This window comes from Indicator indicator, chromosome 2 (genome assembly GCF_027791375.1).
Source record: "Indicator indicator isolate 239-I01 chromosome 2, UM_Iind_1.1, whole genome shotgun sequence".
In the NCBI taxonomy this organism is placed as follows: Eukaryota; Metazoa; Chordata; class Aves; order Piciformes; family Indicatoridae; genus Indicator; species Indicator indicator.
In genome coordinates this window covers 43385815-43413401 of record NC_072011.1, presented here as the reverse complement: position 1 = coordinate 43413401, position 27587 = coordinate 43385815, and the positions used below count along the sequence as shown (strand labels likewise).

General features: G+C 38.6%; 1 protein-coding gene across 3 annotated transcripts in view; it reads right to left on the bottom strand.

Annotated features, from left to right (window-relative positions):
• The window catches only part of DAAM2 (dishevelled associated activator of morphogenesis 2), a 121726-nt gene that overhangs the window by 55501 nt on the left and 38638 nt on the right, over positions 1-27587 (bottom strand). For all 3 annotated transcript variants that reach the window (XM_054394801.1, XM_054394787.1, XM_054394792.1), the window contains exons 3-9: positions 24242-24316; positions 17794-17888; positions 10863-11196; positions 3844-3954; positions 2676-2779; positions 1385-1451; positions 362-479 (exon numbers count right to left, since the gene is read on the bottom strand). In XM_054394801.1, the coding sequence (XP_054250776.1) occupies positions 362-479; positions 1385-1451; positions 2676-2779; positions 3844-3954; positions 10863-11196; positions 17794-17888; positions 24242-24316 (904 nt within the window). The remainder of the gene's footprint in view (positions 1-361; positions 480-1384; positions 1452-2675; positions 2780-3843; positions 3955-10862; positions 11197-17793; positions 17889-24241; positions 24317-27587) is intronic.

The window sequence follows — 27587 nt, the reverse complement described above, 5'->3', positions numbered from 1 at the left end:
AGTTAATATTCAAAATGGTATCTATTTCTGGGAATTCCCTGATCTAGAGCACAAGGGCTCTTTCTTTTTTAGCATTTCTAATTTAAAATCATTAAAAGCTCTGTCAGTGACTAACCAGAATGTCTCAGCTACTTAGTTTTATTTGCAAGTGCAGAGGTCAAACTGCTGCTGCTTTAAGTATTGCAACAAAAATCTGCTGGATGGAGCTACTATGAGATAACAAGTCCTTTAGCCACTACAAATTCTGAATGGAAGACATAGCAGTGTGTGTCCTGGTATCTGTGACACTGTACCTACACCAAAGCTTCATCTAGTTCTTCAATATCCCTTCCCTTCCTCTGGAAAACTGTGGTGTACTCACATGGCATCTGCAAGCAGTGTTGGAGGATGGATAACAAATAGGGGTAGGCGTCTGTGTGCTTCAATCTCTTCTTGATCAACTCAAACATTTGAGAGGCACTTTTTGTATCAATGTGTATCTGAAGTGAAAGAATGTAGTGAAAGAAAGTGTAAGAGACAAACTATGCACAGTGAGAGCCTGACTGTGAAAGATCTGACCAACGCAGAGACAGGCAAATTTCCAGCAGCTGGACCTCTCCAGAGTGTCCTGCAATGTCCCACTGAATATTCCAGTGAGGAGCAAGCACATGGGTCTTTGAGACCAGCATTGCCCTCCCCATTCCAGTATGGAAAAGATCCCCGAAGTAAAGGGCTAAAAAGGTGGGAGGCATGCAAAGCCACAAAGAGCTGTTCTGAAGCAAGCAAAACATTTGGGTCCAAGGAACCAGTGGCACAAATTGTAGAAGCTAAGCAGAAAATGCTAGCTGTTCTGTATTGGTGTGTGCCAAGAGCAGGTCACGAAGAAAGAGAAAACTATAACTGTTCTGCACCCTACAGCCTCTTGCTCTTGTTAGAGATTGTGGAAACTGTCCTTCTTTTCTGCTCATCTTTAAAATCCACCCAATCTAAAATACTGATCAGGCTCTGAGGTGACAGCCTTCAGAAGAGTTTTCTGCAGTCCTGGGAAAAGTAGCAGAGACGAGCCCAATCTTCACTCAGTCCTGTAAAGCGTAAGACTGAAACTAGAATGCATCAGGATTACCAGGGCTAAGAAAGTGAGGGGAGGGTTGAGAACCTTCTCCACTACTGAATCTTGAGCCAAACAAAAGAAAGAAGTCTTTGTCAAAGATAATTGTCAGAAGCCCTGTCTGTGATCATTGTTTTCATTGTTCACACATCACAGAGCCCCTACTTGCTAAATGAGAAACAGTGAAAACAAGAGCACCGGCCACTCTCAGCACTGAAGTCAGTCACTGCTATCAGGCAATACAAGGGGAAGTTGCACCAAAGTGGATGTTCAGCTTTGACAAGTTCAGGTACTTACTAGGTCAAACCGCTTGGCAAGTTCCAGGTCATCTTCATTTCTGACCATCTCAAAGAAATCTAAGTGCCTAAGAGAAAACAGAAAAACAAGCCAAACAAAACCTGCCAATGTTCGTGGCATAATTCAGACTTAAACTGAGCATGTCACTAGAGAAGCAGCAACACCTTATTTCCAGTGACAATACCTGGAAATAGGCAAGCCTTTCTTACAGGAAGTACTTCCCTTAAAGCAGCTCCTGACAGTGGATGTTTGAGAAAATGGTGCCTTGAAAGCTCTCAGCACAGGCCCAATCCATAGGTTTTTCACCATGTACTTTAGCAAACTTCACACTATCCCAGGTATCAGATAAATACTAATCAGTTGTGTTCTGTAGAAAGGGACTTGGAGTAGCAGACAAGAAAGGATAGCAGCAGTGCCTTTCCACAGAGCTTAATGTGGTCATGGGAGAAGGCAGACTTCCACAGCTTCCTGCTCTTACACCTTAAAATGTTTCCTTTTGTTAAGGAAATAGATTCTACCTGACTTCACATTGGTTCATCAGACTTTCAGTTTCTTGAAGTATCAGTCAAATTTTTCAGACTGTTTACTCCAAGTTTATTTCAACATGTGACTTTGTGAAGAGTTTAAAGTTTATTAGCAGCTTCAATTACTGTGGCAAAACACAGAATCGCTAGTGGAGAAAGCATTTTTTATCCATATAACTTTTAACATTGTAATTTGAAGATGCCATTCAGTGTTAGATTTCGTGCAATAGCAGGGCTGTTTGAAGATGCTCCTCATTCTTCTCTGTTGTCCTCTTGACCCCTCCATCCCTTTATATGAGACTCTTCTCTCATGGTTGTGCTAGTGCCACTCTTAGGGAGGTAATGATACAAGCTAGATCACACAAAAAAGACTAAGCTTATTCGATCACGCATACTCAGTCTCAATGAAGCCAATGAACTACTGAGTTCTCTCCCTCCTAACAGGACAAGCTTTTGTTCCAGTTTTGCTACAAGAGAAAAAAAATAAAGATTTTTTTTCCCTCCCCATTCTGTTTGCAGTCCCCAGCTTAGAAAAAAAGCAATTCAGAAACTCCTTGTCACAGTCACCACCAAGTCAGTATGTATTTTTTTTTTTTTTACTTCATTTGCTGATTTTAATTTTAGGGACAAATTTCTTTTTTGTCTTTAAAGGGAGTCAGTTTTAGGAAGAGACAGAGACAACTTTGTGCTTCAATCTGAAACCCAGAGAACAGTTTCTAAGAACTCCTTCTGTTAATGAGTAACTATTCTCAGAAAACATGTCTTACCTGTCCAGTGTAGCATTCTCATGTCCTCTTAGCTTGTCAATAACAGGTTGAATTCCCAGCATTAGAAACTCATACCGTAGGTGTAACCGGAACTCCAAATTGTCCTTAAAAATTGGAGAAAAATCAAGTTACTGGATTCCAAAAGCTTTGAATCACATTTGAAATATCAAGATTTTTATTAAAAATCACCAAAATGTCAATCATTCCCTTTCTAATACTCTCTATCCTGCTATCAAATTCATGGGATTATTAATTCCAGTGAAGTAAGAAAAAAAACATTTTTAAGTTTCAGTTAAAAATACAGTCATGACAGCACATTCCATGTTGTTCCATAAAGAACAAACTTTATCAATGTTTGTCTTGCTAGTCCATTAGAGGTCTGCCTCCTGCTTACAGATGAACAGCACTGTAGTCTTTCTCCTGCTTTTTATGTTTGTTTGTCGTAAAATCACCATGTACAGTGGCAAACCTGACACCTGTTCAGTGCAATGTAAAGGACTGCTGCAGATAGTTACAAATACATTGCCAAACAGAGCTTTTTGTTGCCAGTTATGGTTTAGCAAAAAAAAAAAAAAAAAAAAAAAGCCAATGTAAAAAAGTAATACTTCAAATAAAACAAAATAAGCTTAGCTCTCTTCCAGAGTCAAAAGAAAGTCTTGTCAGTGAAAGAAAAACAATAAACTGCCTTTCTGAAATTTATCTCTTTGACAGTTTTTCATTTAAATGTTTTGAATTTGGCTTTGAGTCAAAACAATATTTCAAAGCATTTCTGAAGGTAAACAAAAGTGATTACTAAAAGGATTAAATCAAGTGATAAATACCTTGCAGTTCTTTGAAAATAAAATACCAACAACAACCAAATCCCCAACAACACCACCACACACACACACACAACAAACCAACACACACATACAGAGCAAACCAACAAAAATAACAAAAACCTCCAAAGGAACTGATTCAGTGCAAGTAGTCTATGCTATATTAGAAGAGTTTGGGAATAAAACAATATGAAATACACTGTAATACTGATATTAACAATTAAGCATTAACTTCTGCAAACTATATCCACTCAATAACACAAGATTTGTGTCTTAATCTATTAGCCATTTCCAAGATAAATTAATTGCAGCATAACGTTTTTGAAAGAGTTTCCAGAGCAGTGACTCACCTCACCAGCACCAGCATTCAGAACAGCATTGATAAAGGACATGATGGCTGTTTTGAGATTTACTTCGTCTCGGTATCGTCCCATGCTTCGGTCTAGCTCATTCAACAACGTCTGAAAAAGAATAGCAGCCTCGGTCAGAGGTTGTAATCTAATTTCTTGCACCATTTTGTATACCATTCATGGGATATGCACAGAGTCTTCTTTTGATTTCCTATATATTTGCTTAAAGAAACAACTTTTCCCAGACAAGTTTGTTAGCCATTTTGGGCATACTGCAATAAAAAAATGAAGAATAATGATAGGAATAAAATACCTACTTCACCCTAATGAAAGGGGAAAAAATGAAAAGAAAAAAGTCTGGTTTATTTTAAAAAGAAACTCTTTTTTTGTTGAAAAAAAGTAGACACCCTTTATAGTTCTTGTCAGTATGATCAAAGAAAGTTAGCAGAATGGCATATTTCCTAGTCAAACTCTGTGTAGTGAATATGACAGGGAGTTTATAAATGCAGAAAAATAGCATTAGAGTCTTACATCCTTACATCAGTCAATTTTCGTTATTTTCCTGGATCTCAGCAGGATAGCTTGCACTATCTCTGAACTATGTATAGAGAGGGACAGAATTCTAAAGAGAATTCTTTCGAGGACTAAAACCTATACCTTAGCTTTGGAAGATTTGTCCTTGTTCCTTCATTTGCACCCATTTCATATGATGTCGAAAATTACACAACTCTTAGTCAGCTACTTTTAGGGATTTGCAAATAATCGGAATGTCCCCTGTGCATACAGCTCCAAAACTTAAAGGTAGATTACACAGCTCCACTGGAAGTACTCCAGTTTCCTTGTTACAGAATCACAGAAAGATATGGGTTAGAAGTGACCATTAAAGATCATCTGGTCCAACCCTCCTGCAACAGGCAGGAGCATCTTTCAACTAGACCAGGTTGTTCAAAGCCCTGCCCTTGAGCACTTCCAGTGATAAGACATCTACAACTTCTCTGGGCAATCTGTTTCAGTGTCTCACCACTCTCATCATATAAAAATCTCTTAGTTTTAACCAAACTAATTCTAGCCTCTTTTAATTCAAACTCATTTGCCCATGTGCTGTCACTACAGGCCCTGGTTAAAAGTCTCTCTCCATCTTTCTGATTAGCTCCCTTTCTATATTGCAAGGATACCATAAGGTCTCCTCAGAGTCTGTATGTCCCCCTATTAACCAAGTAACAGGGGTATTTAGCAGCTGGGGCTATTTAGCACAGAAATGTTTTGGTCTAATTGTTACATACACATAGATATTTCACCATAATATTGTATCAGGAGACAAAGGAGAAAAAAAGACTAGACAAAATAATGCTGGTAGCCTGCCTTATACAATCTGTTTAGAATTAATTCCACTTGAATATTTACCAAAGAAATTATTTGTAGAAACTGATTAACTATGAAAGTGACTCTACTTTAAGCTTTGTGCTTACAACCACGAATCATCTCTGCAGGACTTTCTCTGATCAGTTCATAATTCTCAGGATGATTTTCATTATTGGAAGAGTAACAAATTCCACTTGAGTTCTGCCAGTTCAATTTTACGTGTCTTACCCTAGCAGTAATAATCACCCCACACTCATATATTTGTTTTGTTGATGCACCAGTAAAGACCTATTTCTTTTCTCTCTCTTCCCAAGAAGTTTTGACTATGAAGAGAGAATGAAGACAAAAATACCTTTTTAATGTTCAGCTCAGCAGATAATATAAATAATATTTTGAAACTATGATGCTGAGTAAGAAAGTTACTTTTTCTTTAGTCAGTCTTCTGTCCTTGGTTACTGAAAGTGTTTACTCATAGCAAAATCTTTCTTGTGATAGTCAGTTTCATAGGTCTATCTTGTTTCCTGAAGAAAATGGGCATCATTGGGGAGATATGTTTCAAGAAACAAGAGGGAATATCTTCCTGTGCATTGCCCAGGGGAAAGAATATCCTTCTAGCTTCATGCAATCCCTATGCCTGTTGTTCTGTAAAGATCTTTTATCTATTGTACACTGCTCCTGACAACTGTTCTTATATCTGAGCATAGTATGTCCACTGTCAACCAAGCCTGGTTTCAAAAATTCCTTTTTCTTACATCTTCTAAACTGCCCTATTGGCATTAGCAAATGTCCCCACTCCTGGCATTTGAATTTCCATCACAACCATCATTTCCCAGTAATTATATTATGACTAATATCAACCCTTCCCCCATTTTGTTAGAAATGAGTATTACAGAAAAATACATGTCCTTCTGAGACAAACTGATGGTATATTCAGTCCACCATCCTTCAATTACAGTAGCAGAGAATTTTAGAAGTCTTTAAATTCACCAACAGAAACAACTCTTCAACTTGACAAATAAGCAGAACTGAAATAAATGAGAGAATTTAGCTCTTTTACTGTCAGATTTGATGCTGAATCCAAAGCACATGTGTCTGGGACTAATTTCAGCAGCCACTACTGTAGAAGAATCAAAGCTAAGGATGAAAACCTTCTTTGTGTTCTTCAAAGGCCCCATCCCCACCATACAGTCTCACAGACTTTTGGGAACATGCTAGATTCTGTGTAACATATCAGATACAGCATCCAGACAGGCTGAAGGAATTTAACAGAAGTTTTCTATCCCCTGTTTAGGAAGACTGTATTGGAAGCAGAATGCAGTGGGGGCCAAGGCAAATTCAGGGCATAAAATCCAAAAACTCTGGGTTGCACTAAACTAATTGAAGAACAGCACATCTTCATGCAGTTGTGCAGCTTTAGAAGGCAACACTCTAAGTTCACAAAATTCCTAAAAATCAGAACCTACACCCACACACCGTGGCCAAACTCCAATATCTCCAACCCCTTGCAAATGGCTGAGGTTCAATTCTTCACTTGAATATTTCCTGTGAAAAAAGATTTCACCACACCTCTTGGCAGTCTGCTCTGTGGCCTAATTGATCTTATGGTTGTAAAGATTTTTCTACTATTTAAGCAAAACTTTCCTCCCTTAATCCCATTATTTCTTGTCACTGACATTGAGTAGGGTTTCATTCAATGTGCAGCAAACCTCAAAAGGCTTTGGATGAGCCCTGAGGGGAAGAAGCAAATCAAGTCAAAGTACAATATTTTAATTTGTTCACTGTTAGCTCTTTTATTACAATTTCAATTGATCAGATTTCTCCCTACAAATTGCGGCCTGTGCTGACAGTGTTAAAACAACCCAGTAAAAGAGGCTTTGGAAAGGATGATCCTAATCTCTGCTTTTTCAACCTTATTTCTTCATCTCAAGATTCAAAATTCCTCTCAGCATTAGATAGGATAACAAGAATGTTCTGCACAAAGTAGCCCAGTTAATATTTTCATTGGCTAGAGAAGTCAGCTCCTTTCAGACAGTATCTAACACCTAGGTTCTCTCAACACTAAAAGGAAAATTCTTTCCCCCTGCAGAGGTCCCCACCTGGGTGTGTGTTTCAGATAGTAACGTAGGCTGGAAGGGCACTGGGAAGTCCTGATGTACTTTTCCGGGCCAGGGAAAGAATGCTCTAGTACTGATTCCACTACACTTGAGCTTGTGCAATTTGGAAATACTTAGTGTTCCAATCTACAGCTGTCAGTAAGATGTTATGCACAAGCTCAAGTTCTTTATGCTTTCTAGTATATAATTCTGAACCTCTCCTCCTCCTTGTTACAAAGAGGAATGGAAGAAGAACAACGCACTGCAAATTTTTGTCAACATGTCACTCCTCTTCAAGTAGGCAAAACCAAAGAATACAATTTGTGTTGGGGAAAAGTAGACCTGGGACAGTGTTTGTTACATTTACCTCCCGATTTCTCAAAACTGGTCAACACAGACAACATGGGGACAGTGGGACACAGATTTACTGCAATCTGCAGGAGGGGGAAATAAATCCAAACACAAAGTTCCAGCTTTCATAGATAAGAATGAATAAATTGAAAGCAAGGTGGCTTAAAGGGATGAAGAGTATTAACAACCACTGTTGCCAGGTAGGCAACTTCAGGAAAAGCAACAATTGCACAGATGTCAGAGGTCAAAAATACCTGTATGTTATTTATTGGACCTTACAATAAATGTGAGCTCAATACAGTTCCTGAAAGCCCTGCAGTTTTTATTTTACAAGAACTGAGTTTGGTTTCCAAAAATGAGAATCCAAAATTATTCTCCTCTTAAGCATTGTGTCTCTAATCTAGGCATTGTCTTACGAAGCTAGATCTAGAGAAAGACTGAGTAATGCCTTTATAGCTCCCAGCTTTTCATGTCCCCCCCACCCATTAGAATCAGTCCGCAATAATGAACACTAGAGCCAAAGGAATAAATTCCTGTTCTGAATATTTCAAGTACATTTCTCCTGTTACTACAGTTTAGTTCATTTTTTAATTACTTTTCACAGAAAGAATTCTCATTTCTTGGTTCTGCCAGATCCCCAGTTGTGGGAGACCATTTTCAACACTAACAGTGATTAGGCATGGCCAAAGTCCACCTAAAGCAGCAAGATCTAAACTGTTCAGCCCTTTAATACACTGTGTGATGCTGCTAGCTGTTCAGGCTACAGGAAACACATCGCCAAAAGAGTTCAGTTTGAAGCATAAAGGATCTCTTCAGACACCTGCAAAGTCTGTCTTGCAAAGATTACACCTAGGACTAGGTTAAATCAAAAAAGGCTTTCCCTGTCTTTCATTGTGTACTCCATCTTTGAAGTCTACAGTAAAGGTGTAAGTACTGTCAACTCATCCTTTTCTTAAAACAGCCTCCCGTAATAAAGTCACAGTGGATGCTTTTCTTGATAATGAGCTGCAAGGCTGTTCTGTCTTGCAGCTCAGGTGCGGGAGGGCAAAAAGCAAAGAGATAAAACAATCTCTTAACTGACAAGTCCCAGAGTATCAGAGAATCTTTCTCTAAAATGTAAGGAAGACTATGACCACATTTGTTTCATCAGCATTTTAAAAATCCCCAACCTCTCTGTTAGAAGAAAATAACTGAAGATGAATGAGGAATGTCTTTGGATGAACCCTTACCTCCACAAAATTAAACTCAAGCTATTTTTTGAGTGTGGTGGAAAATCCCATTCCAGCATCTAGACACAAGTGTTAAAAACTGCAAACAAGAGTGCATCCCTTCTGCATGATCATTTTGGGGCTCAGGTGGGTTGGGTTTTTTGGTTTTGTTTAAGAAAGAGAAGAGAGTATCCATTTATCTTTCTTTTTTTCTTTTTTCTTTTCTCCACAATGGAAAATCATTGTGACAAAATCAAGCATTTATGTAAAGTACTTTTTCTTGAATGTGAGAGTTGATAAGCATCTGCAAATCATTACACCAGCTGCACAAGACCTGTGCTGTCATATTTTGCCCTGCACTGACTTATCTCAATTCTTCAGTAAATTTTAAACCATTATTTAAAAAAAATGAAGGAAAGGACCCAGACAGGAGACTGAATAAACTCATCATCTATCTCCCATACAGACTTATTAAGCAGAGTCTTGGTCAAGTAAGGATAAGTTAACATAGGACCACAAGTGTTGTCAAGGATGTTATATTACTACTGCTTTTTAATGAGCATCTAAGGTTATCTCTCTGCCTCTCATGTATACAAGAATGTTAAATTAATTTAGGAAGGATTCTTTATTTTAGGTAATTACTAGAAAGGAAGCTGGTTTAAAAGTTTTTGATGCTTTTCTGCATAGACAGTCCACATCATAACTGCATATGGCTTATTTTTTGCTTCTGCATCAGTCATTCCTACTCAACTCCTATACTAAAGAATGGTGACATCTTCTTATGATAGATAGCAGCTGAAATCTTTTCACCTTCCAACTTTTACTGTAATTGAAATAATTCTGTATTTAAATATCCTCAAGAGCTTTCAACTGAGATCAAAAGCCCATTCTGGGGTCACATAATATACAGGTCATACCTGCAGATTGAAGACATACACCATGTTTGAATAGACAAGCAATGCAAATGGGCCAGTGCACATAGAGGGGTAGCCAGCAAATGTCACTGCCACATGTAGCTTAAATCCAAGCCAAGATCTGCTCTGTCCCAGTCTCAGGTGTCAGTCACTGTCAGTGAATCCCACAGTACATTCAGTTCTAACAATAAACACTGGCAGCTAAGGAGACTATGTGAGCACAGACCTTTCCCCCATCCATTTTTACAGTCATAAGTTCACTGTAACCCAAAAGGCAATGATGCATTAGCTGAGGAGGAGGCAGGAGATAATGGCTGACAGAAACCAGGATCCAGGGCCTGTTGGGCCACCATCACCCTTATAATTTCACCTAAGAAATAAGAGTAAGCGGGTGACATTACACTTAAGTTAGGAGCTATGGTTTCATACACAGCAAGAGATTCCATTGCATCTTTTTGTAAAAGTGCTCAGGAAGAGGAATGTTATAATAGCAGCCAGCAGTATCCACAATAGAAGTTTGTCAATAACGTACTGACCTATGTCAAGGTCTCTGAGATAGAGTTTCCCTTCTGTGTTCTGAATGGGAGTTATTTGAGCCAAAGAACTGCTAAGTGGTGATGATTCACAAGTTGATTGCTAAGTGGCAACTGAAATGCCTCCAGTATATATTATTTCATCCATTGTCTTCATTGTTTAACCCACAACTCTTTTATTACTAAATTAAGGGCTTTAAAATCAGGGCAGAAGCTCCTGGAATTCTTTGGCTTCAGCTTCTAGGGCAAAACAAATCATTAGTACCCCAGAAATGCCATCAGGTTAGAGTACGAACAGATCAGAAGCTTTCATTTAGCATTAACAAACCCTCATTTTCCAGTAAAATATAGGTGATGTTAAGGTAGCATTAATGGCAAGCAAGCAGGTCTTGAATATATATATATATATATGCTGATAATCTATTTGAGAAAGTGCCCTTCCTAAAACAAAGTTAGAAACGTTGCCTTTTTGCTACCTAGCAATACACGCACTGTAAAAATCACTCCTTGCAGAGATTGATCACACAGGATATCTCTGGCAAAGTATCTGCCTTGTACCTGGAATCTTGTCCTTTCTGCAGCATAGACTTGGTAGTGAAGCATGGCTTGCAAGACTTTCTTGTGACCATCTGGTACTAAGCAGACAGCCCCTAGGATCTCCAGCACAGCAATCTTGGTCTTAATGTTCTCAGTCCGTAAGCTCTGGGAGATGATGTTGATACTTTCTGGGTGAGCCAGGACATGAGCCCGTCCTTGGGAGTTGTTCATCAGTGCCTTGATGCACCCTATAATGGATGTGTGGATACGACTCTCTGAGGTCTCATAGTCCATGCTCTTCAGGAAGTTCAGCAAACAGCTCAGGCCATCCAGCTCAATAAACCTGGTCACAAACCTGAACAAAAACCACAACAAAGAAGGTAGAAGAAATGAGGAAAGCAGACCAAAGGCAATTTATTTTTAAGATACCATTGTTCAGTTCTGCATCTGTAAATCTGGCCAGTTTTTGGCCTTAAGGTCATATGGTAACTTCTGGGTATTTAAGAAAAACCAAACCAAACCAAACCAAAAAAAAAAAAAAAAAGCCACCAAAAAATCTCCACCAAAACAAGAGAGAAAGCAAAATGGCTAATAATAGCATGTCACATTTTCAGGGTAATTGTGTTCTACCACCTTATAAACCTACTGTTCATTCAGTGTGTTCTTTGCTGCCGTTACTACCAAATGCCTGCTGTGGTCCACCCCAGTATTTGCTGCGTTTTCAAGGCTGAATGGATTCTTTCAAATTCCTACATCTTACATACATGCTAGTACACACAAGTTACATTTTCATACCACATTATAATGATGAGTTCAAATTATCTTGAAAACCATTTTTGAGCTTAGGTCGACCTTTTTGCCAACACAACTTACAGGTTTCTATCTCCAGGATTTGGATATAGTGATAGGAACAAACTCATGATCACTGTGTCTGTCTGTCTGTACTTACTGTCTGAAGTCTATACTGACTTCATACTCTGATCTTATGCTATATATAGGAATATACTGTATTTCAAAGGGACATGCTCTTCAGTAAAAGTCAAAGCTCGTCTCTTTGGGTTTTGTTTGATTGTTTTTAGTTTGAGAAATCAGGTCCACTGGCAACATGCAGTAGCAAAATGTACAGTAAAAAACATCATAAATACAGGAAATATAGAATTAATCAGTTACCAAATCACACATTGAAGACTGAACTTATAGTAGGATAGGGTTATTTTTATTGTTGATACCACTAGAGTTCTGTTTCTACTATATTCTAACGTGAAATTTGCCTTTATTCAGGTTAAAATTATGGAATCTGTGAATGAAAATAATATAGGAGAAAGTATTTGGAAAAGTAACCCCTGGCAGGGTTAAAAACTCCAGATGGGTCAAATTAGACTATGCAGACTGCCTCCTAGACAAACTAATAGAAAAGGGTGGAATTACATAACTTACTTCAAACCAATTGTTCTAGCAATGATCCATTTAGAGTCGACAGCCTTAAAAATGAGGATTCAAAGGTATGAAAAGGCAAATAGTTTCTCTGGATTCTTTTGTTTACCTCCTGCCTTCTCTTACAGATCATTCAGGTAGGTAATTTCTTCTTTTAGAATATCTGAATGCAAACGCATATGAGTTATGCATTTTCAGTGTAGCAAAATGTACACCAGCAATGATATATCCATGGCCTAAGGTAGAAAGACACCTCAAACAAATTAAAAGTCTGTTAACAGTTGCCATCCATGTGACAAATTAAAAAAATCAAATGCCTGTGTCATTGTGTCTTTGCCCAGACCCTCTTCCTCACTGTTGGATCCTCCCTAATGTAGTGTCTTTCTCTTTTCTGTCCTTAAGTGAGATGCTCCTCCCAATATGCATCAGTAATGGAAGGATCATACTGAAAGATGGAATTTCACTGGTCTCATTCATGTCTCTGATAGGTAAGACGAACCTGAGCCATACTTATCTATCTTCTGGGTAATATGGGTTTGTTTATATATGGTCTTCTGGTGGCTACACCTCACCCCACCCAGGAATTTTCAGATCCTACCTGAAAGTTATACTTACTTTGTTTATAGATTTGCCAATTTTCAGCTTAGTTTCACCAGAAATATGGTAAAGCCTGGTACTTTCCACAAAGTTTCCATCCAAGGTTTGGGTTTCATTTCAAAGTGAATATCAGAATAAGGGCAAGCACATACAGGAAAATGTACACACCAAAAATTAAAACAAGGTTTAGTTAACCCTGATAAGACAATCTGCCAAGTCTCACACAGGTCTGATTGCACATTCTTTGGATGCATCATCTTGTCTACCCTAACAAATCATAGCAGCAACAGCCTCTCTGCCTCCAGGTCAGAGAGTGGGATTAACTCTGTGCACCAGGAATTTACTAAGTCACTCAAAGCAGTTTCTTATTTAAAGTGATTATATAAAAATTAAAACTTAATTCATTTTCTTTAAAGCATGTAGCTGAGAGAATGCCAAAGACAACTGAAATAAGCAAATTCACGGATAAAAGAGTAGCTGCTAAGGATGCATTTAGAACCAAAATAAGCATAAATTCAAGGTGTTACCAAACAATGGGATGCCAATGAGCATTTCTCTAACCCAGCATTTCTCTGGGCCTAGACAGCAGAATTGCTCTTTGCCTCTGCTATGGGGGACTAGTTTAAGTACTCCTTCTCCTCCTCACCATTAAGGTTTAGTTCTATGAATCCACTTTATATTTTAGCTATTTTCTCCATCTTTCAGGGTAGAGGGAAAAAAATAAAAAGAAATTAAAAAGGCAAGATGTTTTGCTGTTCTTTTCAGTTCCAGGGCTGGGAAAGGACTTCAGATGGGTACCTTTCTGAAGATACAGAGCTCTACTGATGCAAGAAAACATCCTGAAGAAGCAGCTAAACAAAGGTTTGCTTAAACATACTTTTGGATGGAACACTTGGTCTTATGCCAAGACATACAAAAGTATTAAAACCTTCACATACTTCAGTCTGGTCTGATGATCATGTGGAAAAAAAAACCGTAAATATACAAAAGTCACATTGTCCCAGTTAAGTACAATCCCTTACTAAATTCAGTGGCAGAGCAATCTTTCTAGGACTGTTTGGATGAGGTCGTTCCAAAAAGGATGCATGCATAGGAAAGTGGTGTGTGCCGCAGACCTTGATTAATGATGTAATTTAAAACAATGTAGGGATTTTCATGTTGTCTATTCCCAGTCAAGAGAGTAAACAGTAAACTGCATTACTGCATAGGAAACAAAACCAAGCACCTTCCCAGTTCAGCCGACAGCAGAAGCAGGAATCAAATGATGATTTTCACCTTCTGTTTCCAAAACATTTAGTTCCCTATTCTCCAGAAAAGCCAGAAATTGTGCAAGAGGCTGATGAAGAAATGGCAACAGCTGGTTTTGGGCCAGGTGTGGAGAGGGCGGTGTGTAAACGTCTGTGCAGAAGAGAAGACGACGTGCGTTTTTAGCTGACAGGCTGAGAGCACATGTATGTCTGTAACAAGGCGTGTGTGTGTGTGTGTATGTGCAAAAGCAGACCCAGCTTATATAAATGCAGCACCTTCTTCCTCACAATATACAAAGATGCAACTATCTGCTATCCTATACATTCTGTATGCTGCCAAGATCTTGTTGTAGATTGGAAGGTGTAAATTTAAGCATATATGCCAATGCATTCTGCCTAGCACATTCAAAAAAACTAGTGTAAATAAAGCAGGGTGTGTTTTAACAGGTGCTAAACAAGCAAATTAACCTCACCTCAGTCTCTCACTTGACCAGTTTAGCCCCCTTTAAAAGGCAAGGCACCTCTTAGCCTTTCAAGATTTAGAGAGTGCTGATCAGAATGTGTTAGCTAGCTCTAGTAACAAACCTTTCATCAATATGCAGATGTGGCAGCCTAAGAGGCAATGATCTACTGATGGATTCCAAGTGTAGCTCAGAAAAGACAGAAAGATCATACACTGTGGGTGTACAGAGAGCAGGATGTCCCCACCCTGTTAGCAGTCAGAGCTACACTTCCCTGAAGCATTGGTTTTTGAATCAGGGGGAACTCATAATCCTGACAATTACTGAACTGCTGAAAAACTCAGCAACGTGGATTTAGCTTGTTGGATTCATAAATCACAGAATACTAGAGGTTGGAAGGGACCTTTAGAGATCACAGAATCAACCAGGTTGGAAAAGACCTCAGGGATCAAGTCCAACCTATTACCTAACACCATCTTACAACTAAACCATGGCTCCAAGTGCCACATCCAGTCTTTTTTTGAACACCTCCAGGGATGGCAACTCAACTACCTCCCTGGGCAGCCCATTTCACTGGCCAATTACTCTTTCTTTGAAGAACTTTCTCCTCACCTCGAGCCTAAACTTGCCCTGGCACAGCTTGAGACTGTGTCCTCTCACTCTTGTACCTGGTTGCCTGGAAGAAGAGAATCACAGAATCAACCAGGTTGGAAAAGACCTCAGAGATCATCAAGTCCAACCTATTACCTAATATCTAACACCGCCTGACAACTAAACCATGGCTCCAAGTGCCACATCCAATCTTTTTTTGAACATGGAGTCCAACCTCCCTGCAAAGCAGCACCACTTAGGGCAGGTCACACAGGAATGTGTTTTGAAGATCTCTAGAGAAGCATCATCTCCAGTATGCCCTTGAATGTAACATGGCTATATCAAACAAAAATAACAAGAGGTAATTCTTCATTAAACAAAAGGAGAAAAGCAGACAGCAAAGGGAGTTAGTGATCATCCAGACTAATGGAGGTATTTTCCTGGTGTTCCAAAGAGTGATTTTTTTTTTTTCCCAGTCCCTTGGAAGTTTTACTTTTGCTGCACTTCTGAACCTCCATTTTTGGGCACTAAAATACTGAAAAAAAACCCTCCTTTCTCACTGCTTCTGTCCTACAGTTCATCAGCACATTTGTTTATATTCATAAATTCTTACAAACCTATTGGTAAGCTGTCAGAGTCCCTGTGTGCCTTACCATCACAAATGGATTTCAGACAGTTTATCCTGTGTGAATCTAAATCTCTGTTTCCTTCAGAGGCCTGATGAACAGAAGTGGCAAGGAAAATAGGATTTGATACCCAAATTCAACTAGAAAGACTAGTATTTTGAAGGCTTGGGTATCATACTGCTTATAAGAGGTATTTGATGGAGCTGAGGGCCTCTCTACTGCAACCTTTCCATGAGGAATAAATCGGCTTGTTGATCAGGCATTGGCATGCAGCCCATTTGGCAGCTAACGAATTGAGTCTCTGGAAATTAGTTGAGACATAGGACTTAACTCAAAATTTGGCATGGCTTAACTATTGAAAAAGAAAAAGCCTCATAACCATCACCAGTGATTTAGAAGAGAACACTTTATAGGGCAGCTCATAGATGCTTGTACTGAAGCTTGTTAGAGTTATTATAAACAGATGATGTTTGTCAAGGAAAGCTATATATGTCTGAGAGGGGAAACCCTGCTTTGAGCAAAAGACATTTCTTGTTCTTATTCTCTATTGCCTTGCTTTCAGCAAGAAGGTTTGGCTGTTCTACTCAAAATGACAGACCAGAATGACCACAGGTGGCCACCAAAGTGTTTCAGTGGGATGCTTAATGAAAGCTATCACTTTGACAGAGTGAGCATCAAAACAGTTCTACATTAGTGTAATAGAGTTGCTACACCAAGACTCAACAGTACAGAACTTTGGTTTAAAATCACTGAAAGTTGGAAGTTTGGTAATTATCTCAGCTTGCATTTTAACATGACGTCCAGCTGCATTTTACTGTGTCCTCTGGTTTAGAATAGCGACAGAGAGAATCAATCACTTATCCCCTTGAGCTAGGTCCCTTCCTCTGCTTTGTGTTAAAAGCACTCACTCTACCCATGTGCTAAAATTACCCAAGCCTGATGGATCTTTATGCCTCAGAAAGCATCAGAATCTGGCTTTGTGCTCTTTTACAGGAGGTAAAAATCTGAGGTTTAAACTAACATGTTCTACCTCACACTTGCCGTCAGAGGAGAAGTTGTATGCAGCAACCAGCAGTTGCTGAGATGTGCAATCAGCACTTCACTCCACAAGAAGTTCCAGAAATATCTTCACTTCAGGTCAATGTAACTGCAATGCAAATTCTTTGAAATAATTTCTTGGCTTGTTTTTATTTAATTAAATTGGTTGGTTTGGCTAAGTTCTGCCACCCAAAAATCTCTGTTTGCTTAGGCATTACTGAAGCTGTCTGAAACTATGACTTCAACGCAAATGCATTTGGCCTATTTTGGGCCCAATACAAAGATACTCACAAACTTCCTGACTGAGTGTTTCTTAAGATCATATCAGTTATAGTTACTGCTTCTGCACAAAGCTCTTCTGTCAAATGGAAAAGCTTTCTATGCTAGCTAGTTTGCTATTGTTCAGAGCTTTGCTCCCAGAAAAACAAAGATGACCTTCCCTTCAAAGACACGGTGCACAATAAAGCCTCTTACATTTCTTGACACAACAGTTACACATAGAACAGGAAGAATGCCAAACCAGGTGATGTCAGATGGATTAGCTGCTTTGCATCAAACAGGTCACATTACTAAAGATAAGGAGAAGCCTGAATTCAAAGTTCAGAGTAGAGGTTGAGATTTTGCCCAACATGAATCAAATTACATGGGGTATTCAAGGGGCTATGAAGTCTAAAATATGATTTTCATAGTCATTACCTGAGTTTGTACATATATGCCACAGGTTTTTCACAACAAACTTAGCCTTTTATTTTCCTAATGCTACATGCTTCAGCATCAGTGTGCCCTCCCAAGCAGGCAGATTCAGACCACAGACTGTAAGGCTCTCTGTGAATTCTGTGAAATATCAGAGAGGCTTGTTTGAGGTGAGACAATGAGGTTTCTGTCCTTGGCACTCTTTCCCATGTCACATCTGACCATAGGGAGGCAGCAAATTGTGATGAAAGATGAACAACATTACCTCATGGGCTGAGTCCGCAAAGCTGTCTTCAAGTCTTCAACTATTTTATTTTTCATTTCTGTTTCTTCTTCATCAAAAGCGTACAGAGTCTGCATCTGTTCAGAAAATAATATGACAATCAGGAAAGCTTGGGCTACCTTAAAGCTAAGAGACAGGCTTGAAATTATGAAAAACAACTATCCAATCAAACCATGCAGAGGTGCCTGCTGACCTCTCACCAGGAAAGCAGTGCCTCAGCTACAAAACTGAATCCAGATGAGGCTGCTCATGTGGACTGGCAGCAGCATACTGCTTTGCCACACTGGCTAAACTAGGGTTCTCAGATTACCCCAAAAAATCATACTTGCCAGTATGCCCTCAGAAAACTGTACCTAATTTGGAACAGTGATCTGCTGTAGTGATCTATGGATATGTGAAACAAAGTTTGCAGGGAGAAGTAATATCTTTGATTAGACTGACATGGCTGGAGTGATCTCAGGGTGGGGGTAAAGGAATGAAAAAAACCTCCAGACTTGTGTGTCACATTTCAAAGCATAAGAGCTTTTTCTTTAAGTGACTAAACAGTCTTTCAGTACCCTGAATTACAGTTTGTGTACATGTAAGTTTGACTTTTCTTCCCCATACCAAGTATATCACCTGTTTTCTTTATACGCTTTGCCCTTGCTGACTGCAAATTCACTGCAAAAAGCTGGAGCATCATAAAATTCCTGTCCCTGTTTTTTAACAAGCAAAGTGAAGCACATGGAGGCTAGATTTTCCCTCAGTATGCAGCTTGAGGCACCTAGAGCTTCCAGTCGATTGGAACTGAAAATGCTCTAGGTCACTGTAAATTATGGTGAGAGATGGAGTGAAATGCGTGCACAAAATAAGGTTCTCAAAGTTAAATAATGCTAATTTTAAAAGTGATATATCAGAAAATTAGGGTTCTCACACACACTCAGAAACATTGCAACCTTGTGATGTGAAGCAAGACTTTTCAGTCACCACTGCATGGCTTTCAGGCTCACAGCTTCACTGTGTGACATTTTTAAAAGTCAAGACTTAGTGCTGGAAATTCTTAGCCTACAGCTATGGATTTTTAGTCACTTTAATTGTAAAACAGAGAGGATAAATTACTCTTCTATGGGCAGGTCTTCTCACAGATGTCACTCTGTGTATCTGGAAAGCAAGTCTAAATCCCTTCTCACATGAATAACCCAATCAAACTAGTGCCATCTATGAGATCCTTGATATTGTATCTCTCTGTGGTGGAATCTGAGTAGCTATAATTATGGACCATTACCACAAAAGATTTAAGTTTTGTATTTTACAGTTTAGTAAGCACCAAAGAAAACCTTCCTCTCCCTGCAACTTCCTTTAAACTCCCACCTCCCCCCATTACCAGCCCAACACCTCACTTCCCTTGAAAGTACTCCTATGTTGCTTGCTTTTGCAAGTCATGTGGTGCCAACACATGTCAGATCCTGAGGGTGGTCATTTGGCCATAGGCCATTGCTGTCTTACACTGAACAGCTGGCAGAGGGAGACGTGTTTAACTCTAGGGGTCCTCTCTCTGATCCACGCTGAAGTCAAATTCACTCAGCAACAGAGCAAGCTATTTCCTGCCCTAATGGAATGACAGAGCGCTACTGATGGAAAATGAGCTGATGATGTTTTATCTTTTGCCAGCATCCCCAAACAGCCAGAAACATAAATTGAAATGCTTAAGCCAAGCCATATATGATCCCCCTCTTTGAAAAATAAACAGAAATCCTGAACAGGCATTATGGAATCTCAATGGTAGAGTCCTGGGGTGTGATTTGGGCTCGATTTGTATTTTCTTGGGTGACAGCCCATCTGGTCTTCTTTCCTTTGGCTCACAAATGCTCCTTTGAAAAGCTCCCATGCCTCCAATGACTTAATTTCTCCTCTGAGCCATAATGGGGGAAAGCATATGAATGGTAGGAAGGCCCTCAACAGTATTTTGTTCACAGTAAAAAAGGCTCTTTTCCAAATGAAACAAATACAAATAATCCTGCCTTTACAACAGAGAGTGATTATAGAAAACCCCCTTACTAATCTGCAGGCAGCCAAGAGCCCTTCATTTCTCACTCCTGTTCATGGCCAGGAACCCAAATCATCATGCCCTTCCTAAAGACAGACTGGTCCCGCATTTGCATTATGAAACAGCTTTCTCAGCAAGAGTTACAGAAAACATAACTATCCCTGGGAGACAAAGGGGAGGGAACTGTCATCATTTGAGGTTGGATTTCATTAATGTGGCTGACTGATGAATTGCTTTCCTGAACTACAAACTGCACTCGAGGACTAATGTCTGCTGTGCTGATGATACAGTTAGTTACTATCAGCTAACTAAACATACCAGGAAAAGGAAACCACATAGGACCAGGTCCTTATTTATTCCCCAAAAGTGGCTCTTTTTTACAAGCATATTTTGCATATATAAATCTTCCAGATTAAGTGCATCACCCAGGAATGTATAACATCTAGTGAACTGATCTGCCAAATTAAAAAAAAAAAAATCATGGATTTGTGAAAACAAGAATTCACATGGAATTTCATGTGTAAAACTTAAGGCAGTCCAAGAAACCAGTTTTGAAACATTGGCTCTATTTAAAATTAATTATTTTCATTTTATTAAAAGCACAGATTAATTGCTACACATTTTACTAATGGTTAATCATTCATCTAAACTGCTGGGAAGGAAAATATGGGACCACAATGACAGTATGTAGGAGAAAGAGAGAGAAAAAAATAGAAAAACCAGGGCATGAACCACCATCAGCAATGCACTGTGTGATGCATTAACACTCTCACACAAACAAAAGTTAAAAAGAAAGAAGCAAAAAGAACATAGAGTGAAAAGCTACCTGGATACTCTGGTTTCTCATTATAAGCCAGGCACTTTCTTTAGATCTTGTCTAAAATCATAACTAATAAAGTTTTATCATTGTTGAAATCAATTCCAGTTCATAAAAAACAGAAGTAAAATTCAAATCAAAATTTGTTTTTAAAATAGTGTATTGCACACCTTATATGGCATACCTGAACAATACTACTTTAAAACATTTCTTCAAAGAAAACAAATCAGTTGAAATTCAAGGTGCACCATATGTCCAACTTTATTAAGGCTGAACTAGAGAAAGTAAACTATGAAACATGAACTATGAATAGATGTAATTTAAAAAACCCTGAACTTTTAAGTAAATAAATTTAAAGTAACATAGGCGTCACCTAACGCAGACAGAAAAGAGTTACCATCCACCTGCTAAATTTTGCTGAAAGAGACATATTTTTAATGTCCTGTGAAACTTCTCTGCCCTTAACAAATGCTTTCTGAGTCAGGGGAAAGGGCCAGGTTATAGCTGTATTTATTAATCTTGACCCTTGTTTCATACTCCTGACCAAGCCACCTCTCCAGAAAAGCTGGATCTGCAACTACTGTTCACCTGAAAGTATCTCTGTGGAAATGCATACACAGCCAAGCTCATAAAAGCAACATGGAGCTGCCAGGAATTTCTTCCCCTGGTAAGAGTGAGGGTTGTGTTTATTTGTGTTGCCAAGCAGACAGTATCGTGGCGTGAGGAGGGCAGAAGGAGCACAGGGAGGTTTCTTTGCACTTGATATTAACAGGGCAGCTGCTTCATTTTTGAGAAAAGAAGTTTTGTGTGTTGATGAATCAGCAGAAGATGACAATGATCTTGATAATAGAAATGGTCTCCAGTTGTGGACATGCAACATGTTCACATCCATCAGCATTATTCAGAGCATGTAGACATCAGAGGACTGGGCAAATTTGGAGGCTCCTCTTTCTAAATTAGACACCACTAGCAGCTGTCCCTTTCTCTTAAAGAGTGGTCTAGAAGACATTCTACCTATTATTTACCTAGCCCCTTCCTTTCAGTTAGGCTACCTAAAGGGTGGGACAGTCTCTCCACAGGAACTGCACACTGCAGACTAGTAAAGACATACAGTTTTACTGTCATACGCTCCTGCAAGAATTTGTTTTAAAAACTATTAAAATCTAAAAAGTCATAGAAACAGAAACAATTGTGGGAACAGAACTGTGCCTACAATGCATGGCTTTTTTAACTGGATCAGGAATCTGTGACCTAAAGTACTTCCTAAAGTAGTGGTCTAAGGTTACAAGTAGGGAATGTCAAACATGTCAGGAATCATCACATTGCTCTTAAGCATAATCTATGAAGGGCAAATATGATGGGTAACACTGCAGCAGGCCTTCTGAGAAAATGTTCCTTGAGCTCAGGGGCCTTGGCCTGCTGAAATCCACAGAAAGACACTTAATGATATCATCAGAATAAAGGTGCCATTTCCATTCTATCAGTGTGTTTGTGTTTTGCAAGCTAATATATGGGGAAAAAACAACCAAACAACAACTTCATAATTAAATGAGAAGTTTTAGAAAAAGATATGAATGTTGCATGTAAAATGTTTCTTATGCAGTTCATTAGAATATTGCAATACCTGATATTGCCCAAGAGACACACACTAAAATAGATTATACAGCATCAGGAAGCAACATGAAACATGATTTTCTTTCACCACTCCTAAGCCAACCTCACTTGGATGCAGGTTTTTGTTGTTTTGTTTTGTTTGGTTTGGTTTTTTAAATAAATTAAAGAACCCACCACTAAATTTAGAATTGACATTACAAGAGACCCAAAATAACCATTTGGAAGTTCTGAATCTCAGAGGTCTAAACAATAATGAATAGAACATGTCTTTTCATGTTGGACCAGCATTGGAGCTGGTTCTCAGTGGTATTACTCCAGTTTTCCACTGATACAATTCCTGTAAAACCAAGTCAACTAAGCTTCACCTGCCTAAAAGTGAAACAATAAAGTGGTAAATCAGAAGAAGGAGTTTTAACCCCAGTGTGTCTTCTCAACAATTCAATTGTAAGAGTAAATTATGAGGCTTGAAGCCAAATAAAAGGTTATCAATCATTCAGTGCCGAGGCATGCAAACATTACCCAGGCCAGTGTTTATTGGTGCTCTTAAAATATGTTTAAAATTAGAAACATAGGCCAAAATATAGCCTCATTCCATGGAACTGCTCCAGATTTACAATAGCAGTGTGTATGTATTCACTCAAGGTTTACATCAAGACTAATTCAAAAGTCCCTGAAATCAATGGAAAAATTTTCAGCATATTCAAGAGGCCTTGGATCAATCCTACCAGAAGTATTTGGCTCAGTGACACTGCAATGTTTCATACTTTCTTCTCCTTAATGGTTCTTGTACAGCAAATCTGTTCAGTCAGGAAATCAAAGCACAGTACCATGCCATTCACTTTAAAAGCTCAATCTCTTTTCACAAAAGAAGACCATATTCTTTCTATTCCATTACTTTTCCCCCAAGAAAATCTGGCATTAAGAAAGGTGATAATTATGTTTGTTCATGACTCACAGTAAGAAGCAGCGTCTCTTTCATCCTCTTACAGTGAGGTATAAGTTATAAATCTTGATTTTTTTTAATTTTTTTTTCTGATCAAGACATATTTCACCATGAGAAATGCATCAGTATTGACAGACTTAACATCCATTAAGGTGTAACTTTTATGAAATTATTCTATAGCTCATAACCATGATACAAAAGGTGCAGAGAAGCCTTTAAAAATGGAACAAAAGTATAAGTAAACAAACAAGGTACATAACATAAGATGCTAAGAATGGAATTTTGTCCTCATTTCTACACACCTGTCCAAAAAACCACTAAGTAGACATTGCACATGAATAACTGGGGGCAAAATTTGACTATAAAATCAGTAAAAGGTCAAGTTTCAAAATATAAAATCTACCATATCAAAGGAGATCAATGGACACTATGGGTACGTGCTCTGCATCTGGTAGTGACCAGCTCTACTGGATGCTTCAGAAGAAAAGATATATTACACAGCTACTGAACGAGGACAATTAAATTTTTTTTCCCCAAGTATCTTGTTGGGTTGTCCCCAGTGTCTATGGTGAAATAGCCTTAGGTACCTCTACTTATTTGCTCTTATATAAGAGGGTATTATCTTACACAAACAATTACCTTTTATTTAATTCTTCTACTAAACTAGTAACCCCAGTCTAATTTTGTAGATTAGTTAGAAATCAATTTAAAACCACAAAACAAAACAAACTTCACCAAGCTTTCTAGTAGTTGCTTTTCTGATTCATCAAATATTCTTTTGAATTTTCATCCCAGAATCCAATTTGATCACTTTCAATTCTCAGTGCTCTAGAAATAATAATTGGAAATGCTTATGGTGCTTTCTAATCTATTCTAGAGCAGGGCTCTTTCCTGATACACATACTCAAGGTCCTGTTTTAGATCAGTCATACATCCGTGCTAAACATCCTTCTCCTTTGGGGACTTCTTCCTAAAGAAATACATCTCTACTGTAGGAAATCTTCCCTGCTTTGCAGGAGAGGTAACTTACTGCTGCCATGGAATTGATGCGGTCAATGTAGTAATCTGGCCAGCTGGTAGCAAGCTTATTAGGATCTTCTTGCTCCTGAAACAGAAAGTTAAATGTTACAAAAGGGACCTTCAGAGGATGAAATCTCACTATAGACCACCTGGGATTCTTTATTGGACTGCTCTTTACTGTGACATCTTCCCCCATACTCTCATACAGATGCGTGACATTTATTACAAACAGTTCTGAAAATGTAACATTAGTGCTGTCACCATGGTGTGCCAGACAAGAGGAATCCCCTTCAGATAAGGTTATTAAACACAGAATAATGAAGTTCCGTAGAGCCACAGTTATCTAAGCAGCAAACCATAGTCCCTTAAGCATACTATGCTTCCAAGTAGAAGGATAGTCCAAGTTCAGATGACAGGTTTACATTTTGCAATTTTATATTGAGAAATCTTCCAAATTATTTTGCTCCTCTACTCCTAGAGCAATGGCAGAATTTAGCACAGGGGTTTGACATCTGCTATGAAATTTAAAAAAATAATTAAAAGTCAAGTCAAGAAACCTGAAATGAAGTTAAAAACTGTCTCATTTTTATGTGATAAACCAAAAAAAGGTTTAGACTGGACATTAGGAAGCATTTCTTTATGGATAGAGTGGTCAAACACCAGAACAGGCTTTCTATAAAGATAGCTAATGTTCTAAGCCTCAGAGTGTTTAAGAGGCATTTGGACAATGGCTTTAGCTTTTGTTCAGCCCTGAAATGGTCAGACAGGTGGAACAGATTGTAGGCATCTTCCAACTGAAAGATTCTTTTCTACTATATTCTAAAAAGTTAAGTACAACCTCAGAACATCCAAAAGGACAGAACAGCATCCCCTCAATTACAGTTGAAGCAGCATTAACCCTTCTATCCTCACATCCCAAATAATTCACCTGAAATCATCTTCAATAGACTAAGATCAACCACATTGAGCTTCTAAAAGACCTACCCCTTGCCAGGAACCAATTATTTCTTGTTCCTTTGTTGCTCAGTGGAAAAGAAATTTCATTCTAGTGGGTCTTTTCCTTTTAAGGTAAATGTAACAGTCACTGAAAAAATGAGGATTGGTTTCTACAATCCTAATCTCCCATTGGAAACTGCAAACAATTCCTATCAAGAATCCTAGCATATGATAAGACATGGAACCATTTCACTTATCCTAAGGATGTCCAAATGTGTGTGCAGGCTGTGTGGATCTCATCGATGTTGCCTATGTATGAATGCTTACTTGTAACTCGAGGTGCACAGAACTATATTAAATGTCTAGGTTTATAAGAGATGAGAAATAGCTCTACATGGTCCATTCTGAGTCACATTCAAAAAAACCCTTGCTAACTGACAAGTTCCTTCCAGACTACATACCAACATGTGGCAACAATTCTGCAGAAATCAAAGTGTTCATATTTAGAATTAAAATCAAAATAATTATTTTCCTTTCCCTCTCTTCATTCCACTGATCTTTTGATGTATAAAATAAAGGAATATCTCCATACCTCTTCTTGATACTGACAGAATAGCTTTGTCCTTATCTAGCAAAGGACTGCAGTGCAGACACATCCTAGACAGACCACAACTATTTATTCAGCTCTTGCATCCAACTGAACAATTAAGAAGAGCAGATGATTTAAACAAAGCATCATATAGTAGACTATTGCTGTATGAAAAGTCTGGGAGGCTGGCAAAGAGACAAGAGATACCAATCACACCAACAGTTGCTATGCACCCACCACCTCATGATAATAAATGGTACAATTATGAACAAGGGGACCTTTCCAAAATCAAGTGAGAGGTTCTGCTGCTTTTCCTTACTTCCCTTTCCTGACCACAATCAGCAGGAATCTAATGGGCTCAAATCCTTTTCAAATGGCATATTACAGAAATACCCAGCTCTCTACCAATAGCCTGTTAGAACTGCCACACCTCATGTTATTGCCAGACTGCTGCCTTCTGTGCCCCCCTTCTCCTTTTTGTTTTCTTTCCCTTTTCTTCATAGAACATGTAGCAGCAATCATAGCTCTGAGAATGGTTTCACACTCAGTAAACCTTAAACCCCAGAACAAAAGTCAAACTATGACCTTGCTAGTGGAAAAATAATTAAAACATACAATAGATAAAAAACCAGCACTATTTTAATAAAATAATCTTATCACCTCCAAAGAGAACAATAGAGGTGGAGAGCTAATGCAGAGTGGTGAAGCAAGGTTGTTCTACAGGGAACCAGGTTGAGCCACCAAGGGCAAGGTATACTCATATGCCCTTCTGAAATTTGTCTCTGTGTACAATCATAAAAGTCCAAGTGACAGCTGTAACTGTTTAGAGAGTACAGATAACAAGAACATTGTCAGAACAGGGAATATGTATGTTCCCTATACTTCCTATGCAAGTATTCTGAACTCCAAGTAAAGAAACAACCACGTGTAAATTAAGGACTGCCTGGATCCATGCTTTGTGTCCCAAAATAAGCTATTATAGTTTCTCTTTTTAAAATTCTTTATGGAAAAAAAAATATAAATTCTGGAATGCCTCAACTAACCTTTCTAGATGTCTAGTCTAGACATGTGGGCTGAAGAACATGAGGATAGATAATATCAGAAAATATCAGAATTCAGAATAGTTTCCTAGCTGAACCCAAACCATTAGAAATTTGCCAGTCAGAACCAAGGATTAAATGACTAAAGCATATGTGCTTAGCTTGGCAAATGAGATATAGCTCCTGGTGCACAATGCTATTGACTATTCTCCATCCATTACAAGTTGGTCTGAACTTTGAGTTTGTAAGCCTTATGTTTTGGGTTTAATTAGAATTGGGAGAAAATTGGTTTCAATGTAATACACCAAGTGTAAGCTTTTTGTCCTGAACTGAAGCCCAGACTGAAATTGTACATTGCTGAGGTTAAAAAGCTTTAGCAGATACTCCATTATGCAGTCCCCACTTTCTGAACTTGCTTCAGCCCAGCAGCATATGAAGCAGAAAAGCAGAAAACTCCATCTAATTTCACCAGTTCTCCCCAGTCCCTGGTCAGACCAGGATTTAATGACTGCCAACGTGTGTTTCAGTTCACTAAAATATATGTGTTTCTGTACTTAAATCCTGGCACCTTATTTTCATTATGAAGCCCCAGAAAGTTACTTGCACTTAGGATGAACATACAGTTTTTAATCTAGCCCCATGAAATCATTAGGTGGCACACTGTTATTTATAATCATCAGCTCAGCAACACTTTCAAAAAAGAGACAAGTTCACACTTGAAGCGTGAGACTCATAGCAAAAACTTTTTATTGCCTAAATTATGTGAGTAAGAAGTTGTAAGAATATGTTTC